Raw genomic sequence first — 26866 nt, 5'->3', positions numbered from 1 at the left:
GAGTTTAATGCTAGCTTTCTCTTTTAAAAGTTCCATAGAAACTACTGCCTGACAGTATATCAACTCAATTGTAGAGCAGTTCAAAGCTCTTCACATTAGAATATTTTAAAGCTATAAAAGAATGTTGATTCTTTTGTGGAATATGATACTGCATAGACTCTCCTAGTATACTAAATGCATGGCTCATTTAAATAATCAAATTGTACCCAAACAAATCTAGATTATAAATTTACATTCGAATGAACATTTTTTCAAACTGCGAAATAAATACAGGGGAATCCTCTAAAAAAATGTCCCTACTAAATTATTTAGGATCAGTTGTGCTAATAGATGTCTAAATTCAATCTGAGATTTTATGTACTAAAATAAGGCAGTTATCTGCATTTGTACAATCAGGGCTCCCTTTGAATTCGTGATCAAAATATTGGTTCTTTTATAAATAATCCTTTATTGAACATTTTATTTAAGCATTTCAGAGTCAAGAATTGCCAACAGAAAATGATTAGACAGTTTCTAATTATGGACCTAATCACTAAGTGTTTTGTAGTCAGTCTGGCACATGAGAGCTTTTGCAATCAGATTTTGGCGAATACATAAATTTTTAAAGGAACTTCAACCTAGGAGGATAATACAGTTTTTTTTTTTTTAGCAGATTACTTTGTGTGCCCCCAAAAGATTTCCTTGGGGGAAGGGACTGGAGACTCATATTCTCAATATTGATATTTCATTTTGGTTACATTTTCAAATCCAGAATTTTTGCTTTCTTATCAACAGATATGAATTCAAATGTACATCTAATCTCTTATGAAGGGCGTTCTGTTTTCAGATAATGAAACAAAGTATGTAAGATTCCTAAATCTGCCTCACTTCCCAGATCCTCGTGTTTGATGCTGTTTTTCCAGTGTGTTCTCAAATGCTCTTGCCCTTTGCCACCAGAAGTCACCTAGTGTATACTCAGTGAGCCTAAAAATCCATTAGACACTTTTAACATTCACCATGACGGTTAAATTAAAATTAAATTAAACAGATACTGAAGTTTTCAAAATACTTGAGTTTACCGGGTAAAGGGTTTCCAATTCTGCCACTGCCATGAGGTTGAGAGCTATGTGCGTTACTAGTGTCAGTACTTTCATTTTACCCTATTCCCACTCATTTTTATGAAATGTGGGTGAAATGCAGGGGAATATCCAAATAATTTCACAAGGATAGAAATGGGGACACCACTGAGATTGAACTCTCAGTCAGTAGTTAGTGTCTGCACGTGACCCATAAAATGCTCTCTCATTAGCTGATGGATTGGAGGCGGCACTTGGCACCCAAAGGGCAGTCTGGGACAGCAGTGGATAACGTGCAGAGAAGCACAGGATGGTCAAAGGCATACAGAAGAGGAGGGCCATTGGTCCATTGCCGTGCTTGGTGACAGCTCTGCAGAATATCACAGATGGAGAGAATGAAGCTCCAGGAAGCATGGGGCTTAGCCACAGCCCCACAGCCAGGGCAGGGCCAGGATGGGAGCCCCGGCCAACCCTGACTCTGAGTCCCCCCACCCCACTGTTTCTCAGGGGTCCACACTTTTGACCTGAGAACAGGAAGCCATCAAAATTACACAGCTTTGAGAAAGTGAAGCGATTCCATTACATTTTAGTCTATCCTATCATTATTCTTACCAAGAGGATCTTAGCCCTTAAACCTCAATTTTATGAAATAAAGATGAAAGCAAAAGTGTTATAAACTGCAATGGAAGGATTCCATTTTGACACCACATGTCCGTCACTTGTACCTAATACACGTGGCTTCCAAATTAAACAACAGTGAAAACATTCAGTATAAATATTCTCAATATCCTATCTCACAACAGAGTCTAATGCAAAACAAGGACCTGATGGGTGTGACTCCTTGTGCTTTTGCCTTGATGAATATTTGAGAGCACAGTTCCATCATGGTGATGTTTCTGATCTTGCAAGCAAAACACTGATTTGTATATGTTGAATCTATTTATATTCTACCTCTTTCAAAAATGGATTTGAAGAAATTTATGGTAAAGGACGTGTACTGAGAAAATCAAAGCCAAGGAAATACAGATCAGGCATAACGACATGGGGCATCCCAATGGGGGCCACAGGACAGAAGCAGGGGGTCCCTATTAACTACTGCCGACCTCTGAGCTACACTATAATACATAGCTACCCTGTGTTCTCTGGATACCCTTGTTCCAAAGTTCTCAATTACTGTTAATGAGCTTATATTATGCCTAAACTGGAAAATATAACAGATCATTCTAAAGAGGTATAATCTTCATTTCAAAATTTTAAGTTCCAGAGAACAACAAATATTCATAGCAAATTTTTAATATCACAATAAGTTTCTATTTTACCTGTGAGTCTAAAAAATTTCTTTTGAGAATTAAAAAATTCAAAGAAATTCTTTGAATAATTTCTTATACAAGTCCATGTGCACAAAGGCTAATTAGGAGCCCCTGCCCCCCCAAAATTTAAGGATTTGACATAGCTGAAAAAGTAAAAATTTAGTAATAAGAGAAAAAAAATCATTAAAAAAATCATCTTAATACCCACGTTTTCTGGATAGCTGCTTCTGCTAAGCCTTTTAGTTTAAAAAGCCCAAGTACCTGACATTTTGCATCTCTGTTTTTCTGCGAAGATAAAAGGAATCTTGAGAGTCTCATTCTCAATAATGCACTTAATATGTGACAAAAAGGTTTCTGTCCCATTCATTTCCATGGCCAGGCATTTTCATATTCTTGCCCCACTGTCATTTCATGCTTAACCCTTTGTAGCCCCATACCACTTTCCTCGGCCTCTGGAAGGGTCCTGGGATTGAATGACCTCAGAGGCGTTTTTGTGTATTGGATACTTCCACTCACGTTGGTCTTCTTGTTACCATGTTGCAGGACTTGTTGCCCTGATAATCCAGCTCTACTCGCAGGCTTGTTTACTTGTGATCACTATGTAATCATTCATTTTATGGAGCCTCATTAAGGACTGCAAACCTCTGTCCCAATTTAGCGTCATTCGAGCGTAGGTAGCATCCATCTGCTCCACCCGCACTGTTTAATTAATGAACTTCGTAATGTGTTCTTTGCCTGTGAAAAGCGCTTGGTCTTCTCAGGTTGTTGAATGGGACTTGCATTCCAGGTTTTCCTTGTTGAGATTCTAGAAAGCCCGCCCGGGTAGGTGCTAATTATGGACTCAACAAACTTCTGTTAAGTCTTAACTTGAAAGCAAATTTACTTTTTCCTTCATTATATATTCACAAACCCAAAGTCAGATCCCTTCCTAAGCAAGTGAATTATTAATCAGTTTTTATAATTTTCTCTTAGGTGAGACTCAAGATTCAAATTGTTGAATCACTATATTGTACACTTGAAACTAATGTAACACTGTATGTTAACTGTACAGGAATTTAAATAAAATGAGATGAAAAAAATTCAAATTTAAAAAAAGTTACACTTCCTTTCAATGCAGTGAAAATATACCTATTAGTTTGAGCTTTTCCTTTCTGAAATTAAAATTCTAGAAATGCTTGAATGTCAGAAATAAAATGTCATTACCATTTTCCAGTATCTCCTTTATGGAATTGCCCAAGAAATTTTATAGCATAGATTTTATTAAAAGTAATGGAATAGCAATTGAGTTTGTTTCTTCTGGGAAAATGGTAACACTCAAGAAAAATATTTTTAAAACTTCCACTATTTGTTTAATTTTTAGTGTGTTGTAAAATTCTGTCTGGACATAGGGGTGGTTTGTTATTATCTATTCAAAGACCTGACAAATTTGATTATTTTATGACACATGGTGTAAAACTGGCCATGTTCATTCAAAAAATCTATTACAAACTAAGATCAGCTGTTTAACGCTGATTTTAAAAAATAATACCTATGGTTCATGCCTTTTCTTAAAGACTATTTAATATTGGAGGTTAAACTCCACTCTACCCAGTCGGGTGCTCTCAAGTCATAGAATTTCTTTCTACCCTAAGACAGAATAGAGTCCCACATTCAGCTTATATTTCTTCATCATAATATTAACTCTTATTCCTATAATAGTAAAATATATATTTTTATATATATTTACCTATAATGGTAAAATATATATATGTCTGAATATTCATTTCTCCAAAAACTATTTTTACCTACCCCATCAGAATTGGAGAGAAACTGTATTTGTGTTCCCATTTAACAATTATAAAGTTAATAGATTTGAAAATCAATATTACAGTTATTCCAAACTAAGTACCCCATGCACGGTAAGCATAGAAACAAAACAGATTAAGAGTTAGAATAGTTGTGCAAAAGGCAGCTAGAATGCTGCCACAGGGTGCTCGCTCATGTGTGGATGCATGGGATTGGGACCTTTAGAAGAGCACCACCCTTTACTCTCCCTCCCTGAACCTCTGTTGAGCAGAATGTTGTCTGTAGTCGGGGACCGGGCACCCTCCTTGGAGACACCATTGATAAGGGGCAGGGATCCTCTGGCTCTGTTGATGTGGCCTGATCAGGAACTGTCCCACCCCATCCCCTCTAGAGGTGCTCTGAAAACAGCTTTTTTTTTCTTTTTTTAAGATTTTATTTATCTGTTTGACAAAGAGAGAGAGAGCACAAGCAGGGGGAGTGGCAGGTAGGAGAGGGAGAAGCAGGTTCCCTGCTGAGCAGGGAGCCCGACGTGGGGCTCAATCCCAGGACCCTGGGATCGTGACCTGAGCTGAAGGCAGACACTTAACCAACTGAGCCACCCAGGCGCCCCTGAAAAAAGCTTTATGTTGATGAAAAATGAGAGACAGTTGTGGGATGAGCTCCCCACTCCTTGCTTTAAGTTGGCTTGTAGTAGATGAAATTGCTGATACTTGACTATTTGGTGCCTAACCAAAAATGCCTTTTCATGTAGTTCAACCTAATTTTTTGGATTCTCAAAATGTGTATTATATATAAATATGAACTCCATTAACTGTGCAAAGAAATCTGCGTGCACGGCGGTTTTGGACGGGCGGGGGGTGCAGGCTGTGAGAAGGGTTTAACTGCCAAACAGGACATCTGCCAGAGCCCAGGGCTGCATCTGGGAGGCCGCTCATTCCATGGAAGGCCTGAGTGTCGACATTGCCGTTTCTTGAACCATTTTGGTCTCTCTCTGAGACCATCCTTTTCCTTTCGCCTTATATTTGCGTAGCTGGTTTCTCTGGGCATTGTGCCCAACGGGTGTTATTTTATTATTGTTATTATATGCAGTGTCTCCAACCCTGTTTTGTGATAAGGGCTTTAAAAATCAATTCCAGAAAAAGGTTTATAACCTGCCACCATATGTGTTTAATGTAAAATTAGTTTAGAATTGTTTTTTATTTCTCTAAATGGTTCTCACTTGTTTCTCCTCAAAATGGAGAAATTGTAAAGAAACAAAAATCTCAAATTTTGTTGTTTTGTAGCTCTCTATTTTTACCTGTGTACTCCTGCTAACTAGAAACCTACACATCCATGCAACAGTCAGAGGAGCTCACGGGTTTGATTTGTTATGAACATGTAGTTAAATAAGAGTGTAAAATTTTACTGACCACGGCTCTTGTTGAAGGGAGGGAAGGGTCCTTCAGCAGGAGAAATACTTTTGGCTCTAAGAAGAAAATAGACTCCGCTCATAAATCCACTCATTAAAAATCTTTTTTTTCCAAAACAGAAGTAAATTGTTCAGGGCTAGTAGGATCCATTAGTTTCAGCTGTGTCATTTCAACTTTTCAGAAAATGCCTACAAATTCAGACCTTCTTATAGCGTCTTTCAAAGCCGTTGCTGGATTTTGCCAGTTTTTCTTTTCAAGAGTATACTTCTTACGGGCTGGTTCTAAGAATGGTAAAGGCATTGGACAAACTGATAAAATCTGTTTATGATTAAAATCCCACTGAAATGTGAGTCTTAAACACCTGTTTGATAGGTCAAGGTGACGGAAGTGTTTTGGTGCTGTGCAGGGGAGGCTCCGTTGAGAGGTTCTTCGCACACATCCCCACCCCGTAGCCCTGCTAGGCAAGAGAGGTTGGTGGTTGGTCTTTTTTGCTTTTGGTTTTTAAAACAAGCTTTTTTCAGGAGCAGCCTTTTCTGGGAGATGTGGACTAGTCAAGGCCACGAGCTGAACTAAAGCCAGGATTAGGTTAAAGGCTCCCCTGAACTTCTGATTCTAGCGGCAGAGCAAATGTCAGGCAGTGGCCCTCCTACCCGGAACCAACCTCTGAACAGTGTGTTTGTCCTGTCATCTGCCCTTCCGCCATCCTGACTTCAGCCCTTTGGATAACAAGCTTCTCTGTCTTCATGAACCTCCTCTCGAAACTCAAACACCCCTGGGACAGCCAGACATTACATTAGAGCTTCTCACATTGGGAAACCAGGCGATAAGCCAGTTGGGTCCCATGAGAAGCAGAACTCATCTTTGCAGATCAGCAGCAGTACTGGGTGTTTAATCATTTACAACATTTTTTATTAACGTAAACACACACCAGGAATTTGCATTAAGATAAGAAATCGAACACATTTCTTGCTTGCAGGTCCCTCCAGCCTGGCTTCCAGACCCCTGAAGGTCCTCTCTTCCCATTCTGTGGCCCTGTGCAGAGGGGGAGGACTCCAGGGGAAATGTTTGTGTCGCACTGTCTTCAGCCCTGGTTCTCAACCCTAGCATCCCATGGGGAAGTGCAGTACAGACTGATGCCCAGGACCTTCTCCACAGATTCTGGTGACTTGGTTTGGAGTCGGGCTTCATCAGTGCGGATTAATCACCGGATTATTCTCACGTGCAGCCAGGAATGAGCACTGTTGCCATGAAGCATTAGCAGCCCCCTTAGCAGGGATTCATGGATGCCCACGGCCTAGGAGGAAAGGCTTGCTGCTGCTTTGTGGGAGATGGGGTCAGGAACTTCCATGGTTTCTCTCCGAGCCTAGAGTGGTAGGTAATGGCAAACATCTGTCTAGGGCTTAGCTTGTGCTGGGCACCGTACTAAGCAATTTGTGTAGGATCACTCTTTTCACCCTTAACCTGCGAGGAGTCTGAGGCTCAAAGAGGTGGACTGACTTCCTCATGAGCACACAGCTGGATGAGTGGGGATGGGGAGATTGGAGCACCAGCAGTCTGACCGCAGAGCCTGGATTCCACCCGCAAGAATGTCACGTGAGACGAGGAGCAGCCGGGCAGGCGGGAGCAGGTGAGGGACTCTGGGATGCTGGCTGGAAACTGTGAAAGACAAACAGCACCAACTTCACAATGAGGGCACCTGTTATGGGACACCCAAGGCTCAAGAGGAACCCAGAGGTACAAGAAGAGGAAAGTGGAGATCGGGAGGCATTCTGAAGACACCATTTCATAGCCCTCACCACCACCCCCCACAAACAACTCAGTGTCAGAAGAGCCACTGCTTGGATTATCTCCATTCCAAGGCATCTTCTGTTCACCAGAGAACAGTCCCCCCCATTTCTACCCCAAAACGTGCTGCTTCTGCATCCTTCCTCATCCAAGAAATGAATGTGACCCCCTTCAAATGACATCCCTATTCCAGTGTCTTTTTATAAACCCTTGTGATATTACCATCTTACCTTTTTAGACCTTTGTGAGATTGATCAAAGGGTTAAAAGTATAAAAACTATGAAGCTTTAAAGAAAGTGTAGATATCAGTGCTATTCTTTAATCTATAATAATGAATGGTTTTAGTCAGAATGCTTTAAATGCAGCTATTGTAAAATCTCTGCCCTTGTATCGGTGGTTAAGTATCATGGCTCATTGATATAGCTTTAAAAAGTTCAAAGGCTATGCTAGCGTATCTTTGTCTCCTCGTCTTTTAACTGTAAAGAAAAAGATGTCCTTGTTATCAAGCCTTAGCATTTATGTGAAAAATGAAATTGGGTTCAGTTTGTGCATAGATTTTGAGAGAGATTAAAGTGGACATCACACAATTTTTCTCCATAAAAGCCTGCCTTTGATGTGCTTTCTGCCTATTCATACGGAAGCTTCAGCCATTGTTTTTGAGCTGCAAAAGAGCTTCTGCTTGTCACCAGCACATTCTAATACCTTTGTGCTGGAGCCTTGTTCAAGGTGGATCTTATAATTCAGAGATAATGTTACTAGAACCGTACATTGTGACCAGACACCAGCCTGCCTCAGGAAGATAAATGCCAAGGCAAAGGCAAAGCGTTTATCGAAAATGATCAGGAAGCAAAACTAAAACATTTACTTCCGAATGTCCGATTGTAATCTGTGCTCTTGATATTCCATCAGCAATATAACAGAAAGTTATTCTTTGATGTTTGCTTTGTTCTGGCACTGGGTTCTAATTTGCTTTTGCTTTGGAGGTTTGACTGCAAAGGAAATCAATGAAGTGGTTACGTTACAGGGCCGAGAGTGCCTGAGTACGTGCCCCTAGCTTGAATCAGGCTAGGCTGATGGAGGGCCGAGGGGAAGGCGCCTCAGCGAACTGGAAGTTGATGACGTTCTTGTAAAATATCTACTAGCCAGTCATCCTTACATGAGCTCCTGGGGTGTGTGTAACACAGCAACACGGCTTTATGTGCATTTAGTCGTAACTAGGGAGTGGGGTTGTTGTCCCATTCTACATGAGAGGAAACTGAGGCTCAGAAAGAAGTGCAGGTGGGGCACCCGGGTGGCTCAGTCAGTTAAGCGTCTGCCTTCAGCTCAGGTCATGATCCCGGAGTCCTGGGATCGAGCCCCGCACCAGGCTTCTTGCTGAGCCGGGAGCCTGCTTCTCCCTCTCCCCCTATTCCTCCCCAACTCGTTCTCTCTCTCTCTCAAATAAATAAATAAAATCTTAAAAAAAAAAAGAAAAGAAAAGAAAGAAGTGCAGGGATTTGCCCAAGCACCTCGGCCAGTGAGTGGAGAGGCCCTCACACTAGGCCAGTGCTCTCCCCATGAGCGCTTGTTCTCTCATGCCTTCCACCTCCGACTGCGCCATCACTAATTGCTACAAATATTCTCACACAGTACTTGTAATTTGCATATCAACTAAAATTTACCTTTCTCCCTAAATTTGTTCGGACGCTCTTCCTCATCTCTGAAAAAAGGTAGAGTTTTTTCCCCCTCTCCCATAAATGAAAGTGAAATTCAAGAGAAAATTTTTCTTTGTTTGGCTTATGTTCTTTTGGTACCTAGTATGTACCTAATATCTAACTTTTTTGTTGTTGATGTTTTTATTAATGCTTCCTCTGAATTAAAAAAAAAATCCTATTTTAAATTATCTCCCAAACAGCTAAGGCTAAATTCCTAGGAAAATATTATGTAAACTACTGTTGATATTTCTATACGTTTGTTTTCCTTACACATCTTCCACTCAAAGCTCTTCCAACACATTCAAACTGTTTGGCCGTGTGTCCGAGGCTGCTGGCCGGGGTGTCTAACCGTCGGGAACCTAAAGCACCCGCCGGAACAAGAAAGGAGGGCTCCTCCAGGGGCCCCCTGTCGATACTGGGGGGGAAAGAGCAAAGGAAGAAGAGGGCAAGGGGGCTCCCGTCTGCTGCTGTCCTGCCCACCTGTCGCATGAGGCCTGCAGGGAGCAGCTGTGGTGGGTGCGAGGGCGCCCCGGCCGCGCATCTAACTCAGCCACTCTGTGCTCTTCCACCAAGGCTCACCTCCACCTGAGCCTCGGCCACTGTCCCCGGACCGGCAGCTCAGCAGCCGTCCTACCCCCCATTCTTGTTTCCATCTCTCTATAAAAATGGTGATCATATGAAGAAGAAAAAGCATATTACATAAATTCATGCCAATATATTTGAAAGTCCTCCTGCAAAAGAAAATTGGAATATGAATTCTGAGTTAAAGTGAGACTGACTCTTCTGGCCGGTTTTCAATTCAGTCTGCTTTTGTTTTTTTTGTTTTGTTTTTTTTTGCAAGCGAGCATTAACCCATATTAAAATGAAGGCAAAACCACACTGTTCCATTCTGAAGAAACATTTGGCCACTAAATGAAAGAAGAGCCAGGATCCATGTATAAATTATTCAGAAATTTGGTAAATAAACGTGCAAACTTCTCGCTGAGGCTATCGCGACTGCATTATGCAGTCCAATAAAGAGAATTTAATTTAATGGATTTTCAGCAACATTGTTCAGTGATCAACAAAAGGCATACTGTCCTTTATGAAGAACTGATTTTCCCTAGGCATTCTGAAGAAAGTGGGTCCTCGTTAACCCTAGAATGGCTAGCTAATGTAATTGAAGCGTGACCACCTGGCAGCGAGGTTGCCCGTCAGCTGCCAAGGAAGGCCCGGCCGGGAGGACCAGGTGCTCCGCTCACGCCGTCTGATTGTTACAGTGGAATAAACAGCGTGATTGCACAGTATGGCCGGGGGCGAGAATCCAAGACCGCTGCCAGCCAGAGAGCCTGCTTTCTTCCCTGGTCTTTGACGAGGCGGCCCAAGAGTGCTTCCATTCAGAGCAGGTAACGCTGACAAAGCTCCGATGCTGTCTGCTGCAATTAGGGGAAAAAAATCAGACCGGCCTGAGAACGAAGCAGCAGTGAGCCTCAAGTACCTGTTTCTGCATCACACGAAGCCTCGGTGTTTTTAATACAGGATGTAAAGGAAATCCGAGCAAAGGCACCTAAATGCGGAGTGACCACTGTTGCTTAAAGCGTGTTGGCTTTATGGCTGCTCCTTTTGAAGCATAACACCAACTTGACACCCAACGATAAACTTCACTGAGGCCTGGATTCCATGGCAACCCAAATTCTGTGGTTCTTTGGCTATATTTAATAAAATACTGGGCCATGTCTTTGCTCTCTCTGTCTTCCTTTATAAAGCCCTACAAGCATCGATCTTTAACTCACTGAAATAGTCCTTCACTCAATGCTGTTGTTTGTTCCAGTAATTTTTTTTTTTTATAAAGCGCTGCTCCCCATGTGGAAATATAAAAGAAAATTAGCATTATTTGACTTTAAAAAAATTTAATTAGGAAATAGGCATTACGACCTTTCTAAGGGGTTTTGAATGTGAAATGGTTCATTAAGTTCATGTTAATAGAAAAGTAAAGAGCTCTTCCCCCCAAACAGCAAGGGAAAAAAATCGCTCTCTCTTAAACACATTGATTTATTTCATTTACTGAGCACAGGAACCATGAAATGTTTCATCCCCAGCAGCACATTAAATATGTGCAGAAGTAAAATTACAGCCGAACAGCACCTTGTACTTTGTCCTCGTGGTGTGTACATTTCAATAGGCTGGGAGGAAAAAAACAAACTGTAGAAAGATCCTTTTATGAAATTAAATTACCTGTTTTGTATTGCTCTGAAGCTGTGCATGTGGCTGTTGATTCAGAGGGGCTGTGACTGTTGCCTGGAGCTTTTCTAGTGGGGAATCCCACCCCTGCCCCCAGGGCAGGAGCTACCATTAGGAAACTGAAATGAGAAAAACATTTCCGGCCTGGCACTGGGTCTGACCGGTGGTAACTAACTGTGAAGATTTACTAGGATTGCTTACAAGGATGAATGTTAGGGGGCACCTGGGTGGTGCAGTCGGCTAAACATCTGCCTTGGGCTCAGGTCATGATCCCAGGGTCCTGGGGTCAAGCCCCACATCGTGTGTAGGGCTCCCTGCTCAGTGGAGAGCCTTCTCTTCCCCCTGCCTGTGCGTGCTCTCTCTCTCAAATAAAGAAATAAATAAAATCTTAAAAAAAAAAAAAAGACAATGTCAGGTGTTTCTCAGTATCTTTATTATCAGATGGCAGTCAAGCCACTCAGTTGCAAAATGGGAGAGCGACCTGAGCCAAGTTAGGCCATTACTCCTAGCCTCAGCTTTCACATCTGTGAAAAAGGGATGGCAAATACAATGGTACGTGAAAAGCTGTCAGCGCAGCAGGGTCTGTTTCATAAGTGTACTCTCCTTCCTCCTTCCCACACATCAGGTCTTTTTCAGTGGAAAATGAACCAGGTCATGCCCTTTTTTCCTAAACGATTTGTCAGGCTCCATTTTACATAAGTATTCTGCAAGGACAAAGTAAATATATTGAATTTAGTTGTTAGACAAAAAGCATATGTATATGTGTGTGTGTGTGTGTGTGTGTGTGTGTGTATTCCACTCTAGCTTGGAAGTCCATTTTGTTTTGCTCAAACTGCAGAGTTTTATGGGCAGCCCCTCTTGACACTGGCTCAGGATTCTAGAGCTGGAAACCTAGATCTGAATCCTGCTCCCATTTGGACCTCAGCAGTACCCCCTCTCCATGGCTGTTTCCACATCTGTAAGATGAGCTGATGTCAGTCATAGATAAGGAGGTTGGACAGATGCGACAGCACTGAACCATACTGTTAGTGGTAGGGGATGTCACCCTTCTCACTCCCTCTGAGGACTCAACCTTGAGCATTTACCCTAGAACTTAACTAAAGGCTGTCCCATCAGCAGGGTCACTCCCTTTGTGCCGTGGACCTCCTGTCCTTCTCAGAGTGTATATAAATGCAGAAAATAAAAAAACATAGGATTACAAAGTAAATCAGGTATAGTGAAATACTTTTCCAAATCAATCACATATGTAGTAATATATGGCCATTGTTATGCATGCATTAAAAACTAAGCTCTAGCAGTGGGCATTGTAACTACTGTAATTTTGAAGCAGTGATGAGCAAAACCAATATTCTGAGACATTGGCAGCACCATGATGTGATATGAAAATGTCTGTAATTTCCACTGGTGACAAAGTCACAGGTAGTACCACTGTGGTTCATTGTCCATATTCATAATGGAAAGAATTGCTTAATTTCAGTTAGAGGAAAGTGAAAATAAGGATGCAGTCTGTACCATAGAAATCCAAGGTCTCCTTGAATTCTGATCATCACCTGAAAGAGACCCCTGGGATCTGTCCATAGACCTAGATTAAGAACACCCTCCTTTGAGGATTCACAAGAACAATGGAAGCAGACTCCTCCTCACCCTGGCCTCATTTGGATGCTCTGAACTGGGGCAAAAAGCCAGAGTCAGTCACTGCCATGTTCCTTCAGCCAGCCAGCCACCTAAGGTACTGTGGCTGTAGGTTGCAGGCCTGGGACAAAACCTACAGACCAAGACAGACCACAATGCCTGCCCTTCTGGAGCTTCCATTCTAGTGGGGGGAGGCATATAGCAAGCAGAACAAATCATGAAGATGCAGAGCACATTAACGTGTGAGGAGTGTGGAGGAGAGGGAAGGGATTGGATCAGGGTGCCTCCCAAGAAAGTGAGGAGGGTTCTGGGAAAAACATTCCAGGCAGAAGACACAGAGAGGTCAGAGGTGATTGATGGCAAGGGCCCAGTAGGGCCTCACCAACTGCCATAAGGACTTAGCTTTTTCTGTGAGATGGGGCCATTGGAGGGACACCATCCCATCATGACCCCTGCTGCTGGGTACAGAGAGGCTAGCAGAGCAAAGAGGGGGCTACCACCATAATCCAGGGACAAAGAGACAATGGCTTGGCTCAGGGGTGGCATGCAGTGGTGACAAGTGGCCAGGTTCTAGACAGATTGGGATTTGCTACCAGATGGGATGTGGCATGTGAGAGGGAATGGAGTCATGGGTGTCCTAAGTCACCAGGTCTTTGGGACATTCAAGGCTGTTGGTGCTCGCTAGTCTGACTTAATTTCCCCATTTGCAGAGGGTAAGCATCTATTTAATAACAATAACTGGCATTTATCTAACGTTACACTGTACAAATTATATATTACACATAAATTAACAACTGGATTCTATAATATGCCCACTTTACGGAGGCAACTGGGGTTTCAGGGAGGGTGGAGACCTTGCCAAAGTCCTGCAGGCAGCATTCAGAACCCTGAGCCTCCCATAAGCTGCCCAGGACCTCTCTAGCCTGTGGCAGGGTGCTGCCTGGCTCCTCGCTTCTGCACAGACTTGCAGGCTGGGTCTGGCACGGCTGTCAAGACATGGGTGGGTAACTGCTCCCACCCTTCCAGGGGTCTGGGGCACAGACTCACCTCCTTCCCTTGACCTGACAACCCTAACAAGGCCAGGGCTTTAATCCTTCTACTTGGATGACTCTCCTACCTCCAGTTTTATAATGGCAGAGTCAACAGGGTCAGTGGGTTGTAGTCTTTGCAGGCCATCCCCGTGTTTGCCTCCTTGGGGAGATCGGCCATGCCCTCGGCCGCCATGCTGTTCTGTCTGTACCTCTGTGCCCTGGGCAGGGATGCTTTCCCCCATGACTCCTTTATTGTTGCAACACTTGAGTATACCTTTTCTGTCAGCCACCAGTTCATTTTGCCTTAGTGTTAGGAACGGTGTTGGAAGAGGGACTAGGTAAATATCACCTCGGGGCTAGGAAAGATCTATCTTATTAAGTCGTTTGGCATAGTCGGGTGGTATTTACAAACAGACTGAGATCTCTTCAGAAAATTCATGCAAACCCACCCATGAAGGTCTGGAATCGGTTCAGTAGGACATGGAGGCATTGGGGATTTTAGTAGCCCTGAGGTGACTTTATGGGGTGGTTTCAAGGGTTCGGAAAGCCCTGCATGCTGGAGGCCATCCAGCTCCCTGGCGAGCCCATGAGGTGTGGCCTGAGAGGGAAGAAGAAGTACCCACAAGCGGGGCTGTGGCCCAGGCCGACTCGAGGAACTTATGCGGCCTGTGGGCCTTCCAGAGTGATCAGTGACCACATGAAATTTCCACTTTTGTAGGTCAAGAACCAGCAATTTTGTATGATTCAGCCTAATACATAAATCACCCCATTTTCAGACTTCAGCAGCTACAATACAGTATTTCTGGGGCTGTTCACTTACACAGAATTCAGAGCAAGACATCTCCAAAAACTTATACTAATCCTGCCCACAGACTTCAGCTTGATTCTTGTCTGTGTGAGTTCAATCCAAAGCGGTCCCAGGAAAGAGAATGCCATGCAGCCCCTGCCCACTGAGAGGACTGGAGACTCGTCCTTAGCTTCGGGGTCCCTTGTTCCCCTGAGCAAGAGAACAGAGCCACAGAATTTCACCGCACTGGGGCTCTGACAGCCCCTCAACAGCTCTACCATCAGCCCATTTCCTTCTGTGCTAAAAACAGTGCCATGACACATCTTTTCTCCCGCGGAGTTCTGCCTCCCTCTCTGCCTTGGCAAAGGAGAGCATGCTTGGCCCTCTGCCTCAACGGCCTCTAGAGCAGGTGACCCCAATTCCCTGCTCTCCCTCAGATATCATTTAGTGAGCTTACATTTGATTAAAAAGTTTATGCATGCGTGGAGCACTGGGTGTTAGGCACAATGAATCATGGAACACTACATCAAAAACTAATGATGTAATGTATGGTGATTAACATAACAATAAAAAATTTAGAAAAAGAAAAAGAAAAAGAGAACAAAGGGTTCTCCAGTTGAAAAAAAAAAAGCACCTCATAATCAGATTGCTGAAAATAAACCATTTTATATTAAAAAAAAGTTTATGCATTACCGTCCCTTCCCTTTGGTTCTGCATTAGCTGCACTGGTGCATATTTTCCTCCCTGAAAGATGGAGCCATTGAAAGCAGGGGCTGTTGTCCAGCCCCCTTTGTCATCCCTCCCAGTGGTGCCTGCTCAGGCATGGCTGAACACCTGACACTTGGAGGCTTACCTCTGCCTCTCCGTCTTGGAACTCAGTTTCGTATTTTTGCACATCTCATCTCTCCCTCCACCCTCTCCCAGGGCTATCTCCTGCATCCAGGGCTGAGCTGAGTGCCCCAGATGCAGCCTCCAACAGCAGTAAGAGCATCTGTCATCAATGCACAGCACCCTGGCATCAGCGCTCAGGCTGCTTTGCAGGGGCGTCTTGCAAAGAAATGGGGCCACAGCGTCCAGTGCTCCCGGGTATCGGGTGGGTCCCCTTGCACCTCAAGTGTTGGGACAGGTGGAATTCTGGAAGTGTAGATGAAGAACAGATGCCACCTCAGAGCCATCTCTCTGTGATGTTTTATCTAATTTCTGGACACAGGATAAGAACAGCAGAAGAATAACTTGTGGAATTATTTCTTGTGAGTTCACTTGGAATGGCTCTCCCTAGGAGGAATGTAAATATAGTACTCTCACCTCATAAGATGGTATAAGATAAAAGATGACACGCTGCTTCAAAACGAGTGCACCCCATCAAGGAGATGGCCTTCCCCTGCCTCGTCCTCACTTCAGAGCATTGAGCCTAAAACACCTCTGTGTCTTGTGTGGGGATGTCTGCGACTCGCTCTCCGCAACTTCGGGTACAGCTGAAACAGCCCCGCAGAGCTCAGAGGGGCTGAAAGCATCTCCACTTGTGTGTATATGCTTTTACTCTTGCCCATCTACTCTGGCTTTGAACTTTTTCATTTAAAAGCCGGGCCTTGTTGCTGACCATGCAAACCCTCAGTGAGAGGAGCTGCCGGCCCTTCTCGTGAGTCCTCAATGAGAGGCCTGTGTACAGGGATAGGAGGGGCTTTTGTCGCTGTTTTGGCACTTACCTGTTAGACTTTGACATAGAGGTCCCAGTCCTCTTTTTTTAAGAACACTGTCTTTGTTCTCAAGCAAACATCCAGACCCTGTAACTTCTCAGGTGACCTCGTCTCTGTAGTCCTTTGAGTGCATGATGCCAACTAGATTTACGTGAGAATACATTAATTAGTAATTAGTAAGAGCTTGCTTTAAATGGGCTGAGGGCGTTTGTCCGTGAATATTTACAGTTGCCAGACCTCATGTCAGAAATAGTTCGGCCCTGTAAGATAGGTCAAACTGCAGGCGGTGCAGCTTGTCCAGAAATGTATGACGTGTTAAAATTGAATTTGTACTTATTGCTTATATCAAAGGGCTTATTCCTGATTTCACAGACTAAGAGCCTCTGGAGGTGGTCTCCCGTGCCCAGCCCCATCTTCTCCCAGCCCCCCAACCCCGCACCCTCCAGCTGGGTTTAGGTGTCTCTCCTCGTTCCTTCCACCTGTTTCAAATTTTTCTCTGGAAAGAATGCAGGCTCGTTCTCCCTTGCTTGTGCGCTCTCACTCTCTCTCTCTCCCCTTCCTCTGGCTCACGACACATTATTAGGTTGAACCTGAAGTTGCCAATGTTGGCCTAATCTTTAACTTCTCAGAGCCTTGCTTTCTTCAGCTTTAAAATGAAAATAGCCAATACCGTCTCCATAGAATTTCCTGAGAATTTTTCCAAATAATCTTGGCACAAGATTGGCACAGAATAGGAGTAATAATTATGTTTGTGAATGGACAGGTAGATGGATAGACGGATGGACGGGCGGATGGATGGATGGACGGATGGATGGATGGATAGGAATGTCTTTCTTCTTGGCATGAAGTGAAAATGGCCAAATGTATTGTCACTAAATGTGCATGGTGTTTTCTTAAAATACCGGCTCTTTAGCACTAGCAGAATTCACTTAGCAGATGCTGGGGGCACAGCAACAAGCCAGATGTGTGTCACCAGGCAGCTGGAGCGGAGGTCGTGTCCATGGCCTGCCGGAGAAGCCCTGGCAGAGAGCAGCTGCTTTGCATATGGCAACTCCAGGATGGGCAATTTGTGGAATCCGTGCATTTAACAATGATAATGATCCTCCCTGGCAGAAGCAGGAGGCCAGCTAACAACCACCACAACAAAACACAAAACAAAACACCCAGGGACAAGGCTATTTGGAGAGAGATCAGAGTTTGTTCTTTCAAAATAAACCATTCTCAGTAAATAAAGAATTCTTTGGTTTACCATGTACATGTAATGTGGCAGAGTTGATTTTCACCATGGTGAATTAATCTGCTGTTTCATCTCCTTTAAATCATTAACTCTACATAACTGTTTTCTAAGGATATGCAGTGGCCTTTATTTTTAATTCTCTCCTAACCAAGGGAATTTTATAGCATTACTGAGTGATAAAAAGTTCAAGTAGATGCCTTTAATGTGTCCTTCAAAAAGTTCAAAGGTAAAAGCCCTTTAGGTGGCTGATTGCTTACCTTTAATAATAAGATTAGCATTGTCACAAAACTCGTGGGGAACCACTGCTCGGTAACTTTTGACCTCCCCCTAGTTTTTGTCCCATGGTATCTCCTGGCTTGTGACACCAGGCAGCTAATGATAATCACCCACGGAGGGCCCTGGCACTCACTCACGGATAGATTCAACAAGACGGTCACATTCTGGGGTGGCTGGCTGGCTCAGTCATTAAGCATCTGCCTTCAGCTCAGGTCATGATCCCAGGGTCCTGGGATTGAGCCCCTCATCGGGCTCCCTGCTTGGTGGGAAGCCTGCTTATCCCTCTCCCACTCCCCCTGCTTGTGTTCCCTCTCTTGCTGTGTCTCTCTCTGTCAAATAAATAAATAAAATCTTAAAAAAAAAAAAAAAAAGTCACATTCTTGGACCGTCCCTGTAGAAAATGATGCAGGCATCTCCTTCTGTAGTGGTCAGATCATCAAGGGGGGAAAATGGCTTGCTCTCATGGTGGCTTCTGACAGTGACCAGTGATCCTGGCCCTTGTGCCACAAGGGCTCCTTTCTCCCGGCCCTTAGAATTCCTCTCACCAAGTGCTTTTTCCAAAAGATATATGATTTCAGTGACCTACGTATCATCTGTTACTGGTCACAAGTTAAACCATTTATCTCTCTCACTAAATCTGTACAAGCAACGTTAGTAGATTCTCTGCATTAAAATAGCCTCCGCTGGAGCTGCACATTCCAGGAACTTCGGCTGCACCCAGAAGGGCACGTGTGCTCTGTAGGTGGCATTATGACCTGGCGACACACTCCTTTTGAGAATCGCAGAAACAAAGATGCTTAAAATTGTTTTGCATGTTTCCATCCCCCATCTCAAGAATATTTTTGGAGGAATCTATTGCCAGTTTGCAAAAATTCTTGCGAATTCAATAAAACACTTAAAAATTATAAAATGTGGTGCATGATTAAGTTTTCTCTGCACCATTCATTAGATCTGTCTGCTCTTTGGTTGTTTTTGTTTTTGTTTTTTTAAGACTTATTTATTTTAGAAAGAGAGAGAGCTCAAGCAGAGGGAAGAGCAGAAGGAGAGAGAGAGAGAGAGAGAGAAATAGACACCCCACTGAGCTCTGAGCCTCTCACAACCTTGAGATCATGACCTGAGCCGAAATCAAGAGTCAGACGCTTAACCGACTGAGCCACCCAGGCCCCCCAAACATTTTATTTTATTTTTTTAAGTAGGCACCACGCCCAGCATGGGGCTTGAACTCATGACCTTGAGATCAAGAGTCAGAATCTCTACCGACTGAGCCAGCCAGGCACCCCTCAAGACCTGTCTGCTCTTTGAATGTCCTCTACCCTGTCTGGTTTCTCACCCTGTGCCATACTGTTTTTCTCACCCAGAGGCATCCCCAGGGCTGTGTCAGGGGCTTTCTGTGCCAGACCCCCATGCTGTGTCATCTCTCCTTTCCCTCAGCCTTTGTGCCTGGCTGCCAGACCCACCTCCCCGCCTCATCAGTCAAGCTTCCCTCTTTGAGGGCCACCACCCCTCCTGCCAGTCACATCTAGACTTCTCTCAGTCCTATTTCTAAGAAGCCCTGTTTTCCGTATGTCTATAGACTGTCTTCTTGGGAACTGCCCCCGCTGCTCCTCACCATCTCCTCCTCCATCATGCTTCCCCTGCCTATACAGACTCTACCCAAGTCTCAGAGCCATGCTGCAGGGAGGACCCACCCCACAAAGCATCCCAACCATTACAAAGGGCCCGGCCTGGTCCCTGCACTCAATACCTGGAGCATTTATAGGCACTACCTAGAAGCCCTGGGAAGCGTGTCCTGCAGGTCAGTCGTGCTGCACCAGTGGTAAGCTGGGGAGAAGACAGGGACCATGAGGTAGATGTCTTTTATGGTCTCCATGAACTCAAAAAATAATTACTCCTGACTGAGGAAGTGTAGACTTTTTTTTTTTTTTTTAACATTATCTCATTCATGCACTCTCCTTGACCCTCAGAGGCCAAGTCGAATACATACCGGGACAGGGGATCCCCAGGGTGTGCTTACGTGATGTCCCATGAAAGCGGTGGGACCCCATCTGATGATCAGCGTGTGGGTATGGGGAAGCCTGGAAGGCAAGAGCAGTATAGAAAGTACCAAGGGAATTTCTAAAGTGACATTTCTAAGGAATAGTCAGAAACATCAGTTCACAAGTGAATCACCCAGGTACTTGATGAGATTCAGAATCCACCGTAGGCGGCCCTCGAGTTTCCATGATTTAAAACCATGACTGTCCTCGTCCCTGGTCTTCCTGTTTCAGTTTTTAGTTGAGAAGAACATTTCCCCTGAGATGTTTCTCCATTGTTGGAGGAAGCAGTTTCAGGCCATGGGACAAGGAGATGCCTTAGCCTTCATCAAGGCCCATGATTCTGGGCCAGATGTCTGGCCACCATAGAGGCTGCCGACCAATCCTCAGCCCCAGTGCCATCCTGCCTTCCCTCCTCTGCTCTGTGATGCCAGGGCTCCCCACCCCACAGTTATCCCTTTCCAACTGCCCTTCAGTTCCACCAACGGGTGCTGCTGTGGTCATGAACGGCACTCCACCTGGCCCCTGGACTCCACACCCATATGGCATCATTCCCCCTCCCTGGAACATGGCCCTACAGGTAAGCCCTGAACCCCCTTTCCCAGATGAAGAACTGGGGTTCTGAGAGGCAAGCTACTTGCCTAGGGCCATGTGGCCTGAACACAGGGTTGGCTTAGACCATGCTATCTTCCCCAACACATGTGTCTCTAGTCCCTCTTTTGCTCAGTCATTGCAAAGATGAGTGTACCCTCTTCAGTGATTTTTTAATGACACCGAGTAGCACATAATTAAAAAATAAGGATTTGCCAGAAGCTTTATTACCTTTGAAAGATAACAGTTGAAGAATAATCCCTTCTTATTGCCTCTCAGGGTTTGGATTGTGAAGCAAAAGCCAAATGGATCTTGCAGTGAAAAGCTTTATTGTTCTCCGGTGTTGAAGCATGTTGCAACTTCAAAGTACATATTTGATGAAGCTACATTATCTTCTCATTGAAAATGTCCATTTGAACTAATTAATTAATAAAACTTTAGAATTATATACTGATTGTCCTAAGGAAGTGACCAGAAATAAGCAGAGTAAGATCAGTTTTGCTTTAAATGGACTCATTTAAATTTCCCAGTCCCTCCCTGATGCATAAATGAAAGAATAAAATTAATACAGTTTATTACTCTAAATTCTGGCCTCTTACACCAGTAATACAGATAATAATTCAGCTTGGTAGTCACCATTTATTTCAGTTGAGCTATAAAAATTGCCAATTTATTGTGTACTATTATTCTTGGTTCTGGAGGGAGAGGGAAGGATCTAATTTCTCTATTTTCACCTTCCCTGTCAGCAAATAACAGTATCTGTGAATTAACTTTGCATGACTAGTGCAAATTCTTAACTAAAATAATATTCCAATTAAACTGAGACAGTATAAGAGAGTAGAAGGGGCCAGGATTTGAAACAAATGAGCCTGGGCTTGAGTTCAAGCCCTGCTCAGTACTAGCTGGGTAGTCTCAGAAGGATCATTTCTGCTCCCTGTAACTGCTTCATCATCTATGGTTTGAGATTTCCAAGAAGACTCCATGGGTTCATGGCTACAAAAGGGAATTTCTAAAGTGACAGTCACATCTAGACTTCTCTGAGTCCTATTTCTAATAAGCCCTGTTTTTAAGAGCAGTGTGCCAACACCAGGCAGGTTGTTCTTGTTTATTTCATAAGGATTGTCTTTTATTCTAAGTGAGGTTTGCCCCACTAGAACTCAGGCTAATTACAATGTAAACTCAGAGCCATAATGTGTTTTAGAATCCCCCACAAAATACTATAACACTTAACTGTGATGGTTGGGTGTTATATATATTATAGAAGCCAAGACTTTGAAGAGAACTGAGGAACAAGGAAGTTTTGTTTTGTTTTTGTTTTTTTTTACATCTGAAGGAAGAACAATGGATTTATCATAGGGAGCATGAAGTAAATATCAGCTAGATGGATGGATGGATGGATGTTTGGAAGAGTGGGCGGATGAAAGGAAGGAATGAATGTTAGAAGGGTGGGTAAATGGATGGATGGTTGGAAGAGTGGATGGATGGATGGATGGATGGATGGATGGATGGATGGATGGATGGGTGAGTGGCAGGCATAATAATTCAAAGTAATAAGGAATTGAGGGAAGAGGAACCTGGGCTTTCTGGTATGGATATTCTACTTCATGGGGATCATATCTGCCTTCCTGGTCTGGGGACATGTGATTCAATTCTACTTCACATTTGAATTGTGAAGAACATCTCCAGCTCTCTTTAAATAAAATACAAAGTGGCTCCAAAGGACATTTTCCTCATCTGGACCATGTCTCATGCCATTAATAATATAAAGCTGGTGATTTAATGGAGCTGCTTTTGATCTATCAAGAAAAGACACACCTAATTCAATTTAGTTATTTTTCCAAGAGTAAGTGTCTTAATTTGCAGGAGAATGATTTGATTATAATTTTAAGTAATACTGCAGTTATATTTTTAGTCATGAAGATGATATTGAGTGACTTTATGAGATCTGAATGTGGAAAGTCCCAGAGAATTGTGTGAGTTGGGAATTTGATATTTAACAGCATTCAGGGCTGTTTCTGTTTGTAATGTGACAAATATATTTTAGTCAGAATGAACAGGATTTCTGATAGGGAATTTTGAATATAAAATATAAAGGCAGGCAGTTTTCGTTTAAAGTGTGGAGTAGAATAATCACAGAATATGACATATAAAATCAAGATGTAGACATCCATCATTTTTTAGCTGTATGTTTTCTTTTTTAAAGCATGTGTTACTATGAGAGAATTTCTGATTCTGATCTTTGTTCCCACTGGGTCAGCCTTGTTTCTTTATTTCCTTCTGCATTACTCTGAAAAATGGAGAATTTCTAGACACTCGGAGGTACCTACTGAATTGTAGTATAGATGTTGAATCTGTTATCCAAATGTCACACTCAACTGGGATTGAATATTCACTCTGCACCTGATGACATATATTCTCCAAGTACACAAGAAAACACACACACAAAATCTTCCCTCCCACAGTTTACCCTGAGCCAGATTTAGCCATAGCTCATGGAGAAAATTGCTTTCCTGTAACTGACAACCTGTGGGGTCGTTGGCATGACACTATCCAGTGTCAGGTGAAAGACATGGAAAATACCACAGCAGGTGAATGGGAATATCAATAGCAGAAGCACAAAGAATGCAGTGGTCACCCAACACTGTCCACCATCAGATACAAGGTGCCAGGCCCTGGGGGGATGAGGACACCAGCATGTGGGTGAGCCTGCCAGGGGTGGGAGGTAGTTTTAATTAAGGAATGAGCGACAGACAGAAGGAGGCATCTGCATCGCCAAGTGTGAGGATGTCCTGACCTGGGGTGCCCGTGCTGCGGAAGTCCCACCCCGCAGACAGAGGATTCGAACACCAGCGGGGTTTAAGTGAAAAAGTCACCCTGTCCCTGCCCTAACCCACAGGCATTTCTCTCACTGACATGTTATAGCTGGAAATACTTACTTGAGACCTAAGCATTGAGATTTATTTAATTGGCAGGAGGAAAAATCTTCCAAGTTTTCTTTCTCCTGACATTGTTGGAGAATAGTGTCTGAATTGGAGGGGGCAGGAAAAAAAGCTTCCATTTCTTCCTTCAGGCTTCCATAAAAATACCAGGAAGGGGATGGTCCTGGGCCTTCTGTTAGTTGTGGCTACCCCAGGCTTTTCTCTTCAAGGGAGAATTCTGACCTCAAGAGGCAGGGCCATGGCTGAGAGTGGGGGCTCCAAAGTCAGGCTGCTGGTGTTTGAGTCCAGGCCCTGGCATTTACCATCTGAGGGGCCCAGAGCATATTTTGCTCTCTGCACTTCGGCTTCCTTCCCTAATGAAAAGAGTAATAAAAAAACCATACAGGTGGTTGCAAGAATGGGATGGGATTCAACCTATAAAACACCCAGCACAATGCTCGGCCTGCGGAAAGCACACGATCATTTTAGTTGGCATCACCTCAGCAGAGGTGCCTTGGGCCTGGGGCTAACTTACACTCAGGATGCAGTTTGATTCATATGCCACAGACAAACGCCTCACCCGGAGGGCTGTCAGGACCAAGAGTGCTTTTGTAAAAGGGCATCCTGTGCACGGCATGTTGCCGATTGTGTCTGAGGCCATGCAGCCACCGTGCCTGAATGTCACACCTTACTTTTCCCTGAGATCTCTGCCAGTTTCCTTGTGGGCAGTTTCCCTTTCTCCCCAGGAAGTAGGAGTAGCACAGGAATGCACAGCAACCACCTTGCAGGCTCCGGGGCCCAGTGGAAACAGGTGGTCTGTCTACACTACTTTCTTCTACACCCATGCAAAGACATCCCCTGGTCCATGCAAAGCAGCTAGATCTGCATCCGGACAAACAATTTTTAACAGACATGAAATCAGAGTCGTTCCATCAGCCCCTGGGAATTTCTGTGACCAACCTTGAAAGCAAAACAAAAATTTCCCACTACTTTATTTAACTTCCATATACGTTTATGGCTTTTACCTAACACTGACCCCGTTGCTGGAACAGATGTAAGAGGAGTAAAAGGTGCTTTTGGCCGTCCAGCTACTCAAAACCCCTTCCGCTTTCATGGAACTAGCATTCTCTGTGCTCATCTGACCACTTGGGGTTTGCACGGGGCCCATGTCTGTTGATGGGCCTGGCCATACCTAGGGTTAGAGCGGTTCTGCGGTTCCCTGCATCTATGCATGTCCTGCCCGGGACCACTCAGTGGGATAGCTCTACTCTTGTGTCCCCTTGGTGTAGCTTCTGCCGAAAGGAACCATTTGCATCACACGCTGTCTTCAATTGCCAGAAATCAGTTGCTTTAATATTGAGTTGCAAACATAGTTTTGCTAGTTCTGATCGTGGAGGAGCTTCGTATCATTAGAATTTCCCCAACTTTCCAGTTAGGTTTCGATCATTTTCTTGCTCTAACTGATAAGTCTGTGGGTGTATTGAGTTTCAAGTGCCGGGTCGGCAGTGACAGTTATCACTCAGGTGTGCTGTGATGATGCCCTATTTTACCCAGTAAAGCAGAGTCTCCATAGGCCAGAGGAGGCCACTTGGCACCCTTCATATGAGCTCATTTTCGGTTTCTAGGTCGCTTGCATTTGGTAACCCCCTAACTTTTCTTGGAGTTTCTCCTTGACATCTGATAATTGGTGTTAAGATGGGTATCTTCCTGGAAAACTCAGATGCCGTTAAACCATCGTAATTATTTTTATAGAACTATAGAAATATTCTTTTGTTTTCAGATGTATTTCTGTTTGTTTTTAAATGTTCAAAAGAAAAAAAAAACAAATATAGCTCAAACTTACAAACATCATAAAAAGGAGTATTTCACCCGAAGTGTTTGCAGAAATGAAAAGTCAAGAAAGTCCGTATAGAGCTTGGTGCACATACTTTGGGCCAGGAAATTTAATTCTCCCATGCCTGAGCCCTTTCCTACTTCATCTGGGCCCAGTGGGTTGTTGATGAGCCACTGTAGAGGATATTTCAAGAGAAGGATAACCAGAATATCTGCCACAGAAGATTTTTTTATCCTTGTTGACTTTGTTCTCTTATTATCTATCATATATCATCATGAATCTGTTTTATTTTTAGAATCAACCTAGATATAAACTAATCTGTTAGGTCACATGGGATGCACTTTCATCTCCAAAGTGAGAGTGCTTGAAGCATAAATATTGGATGATTCAGTTAAAATTACATTGCACTAAATAATACTTGTAATGTATTCATAATAACTTTCCTCTTATGGTCAGTGACGATGAAGTTAGAGCTGAAAAATCCATGTTTACTGCTATTTCAATTGTCTGCCCTTTCTATACCTCATGACAAAGGACATTCCGGACTTCCCGAGCCAGTTCTGCATTTCTGATTGTTTTACATTTAGCTGTGACTTTTACATGGATGTGGAATGCCCACAGAGTGTCAGAGGTAACCAAATGGCTCCAGCTAAGTACCTTTTTTAGCCCTTCGCATGCCGTGTCTTTAGGGTGAATGGGAATCTGTGGAAGAGAAACAGTGCAGGTGACATTGGCTGCCTTCCTCCCAGAAGCCACACTCTTGGCCTAAGCGCAGCAGAGCCCGTGGGCTTCTCTACTGTCCATATCGATTCAGCACTTGGTCGTTTTCATCAGCCAAGCAACCTGTACAATCCTTGCTTGCTCACTTGACAGCACGTTCTCCAGACGTTAAATAGGCCCAAGGTCTGATTTCCTCATTGCTCATGTCTTTACTGCAGGGAGACTTGGAGTGGCAGTGTTGTGGGGTCCTTTCTCTCTTGGTAATTTACCAAAGGTGAGACGTACTCACAGCACTGGAGGAGACAAAGGGGAGTGCTCCTTCACAAGTCAGTCCCCTGAGCAGAGCTGACGTGAATAGAGATCCAATCCGTTGCACCCTTGGAGCATCTCAGATCCTGAGAGGGAGACCTTCCATTCCCTGTGCCGGAAGGATGCGGGAAGGTGGGAGCAGACCTCCAAAAGTCTGTAATCTAATCGCCTGAAGCAAACCCATCTCTGTCCCATTTCCACTTACTCTTGTCATTTCCTCAGAATTATTCTTAAACCTGGTTATAGGAGTATTTTCTTCTTTCTTAGCAGAAGTAGACTGCTTCCCTTTCCAGGAGTGTATCATTAATGTTTGAAACCTAATCTAATATCTTATACCTCTGTGTGTTTAATTTCCTTTTCCCAAACATCCATTTTATTTGGTTACGTTGTTCAGTAAAGTCATCCTCTTCATCCATTACCAGGCTGTGACATTTACTTTGAATGATTCATTTATTTGGGGTCTTAAACAGTCCTAGAATTTAAATTTGCATTATATTGAAAGACAAACAGAATCTCTGTAAAAAATGATGTATGGCTTTACGC

General features: G+C 43.7%; 1 protein-coding gene across 5 annotated transcripts in view; it reads left to right on the top strand.

The window, feature by feature from the left end:
• RALGAPA2 (Ral GTPase activating protein catalytic subunit alpha 2) overlaps positions 1 to 26866 on the top strand; it is a 341780-nt gene that overhangs the window by 281983 nt on the left and 32931 nt on the right. For 3 of the 5 annotated variants that reach the window (XM_025876860.2, XM_025876859.2, XM_025876858.2), the window contains one exon: positions 9324 to 10753. The exons of 1 other annotated variant lie outside the window; for it this stretch is intronic. In XM_025876860.2, the coding sequence (XP_025732645.1) occupies positions 9324 to 9627 (304 nt within the window). In that variant the 3' untranslated portion in view covers positions 9628 to 10753. Of the gene's footprint in view, positions 1 to 7030; positions 8779 to 9323; positions 10754 to 26866 lie in introns of those variants that run through there. One more of the 5 variants, XM_073878451.1, reaches the window with a different exon arrangement.

Source organism: Callorhinus ursinus, unplaced genomic scaffold (assembly GCF_003265705.2).
Source record: "Callorhinus ursinus isolate GAN/ISIS: 27379988/994484 unplaced genomic scaffold, GSC_fseal_2.0 scaffold29, whole genome shotgun sequence".
NCBI classification, from domain to species: domain Eukaryota; kingdom Metazoa; phylum Chordata; class Mammalia; order Carnivora; family Otariidae; genus Callorhinus; species Callorhinus ursinus.
Note: the sequence above shows the minus strand (reverse complement) of the source record. Positions and strands in the feature narration are given on the sequence as shown.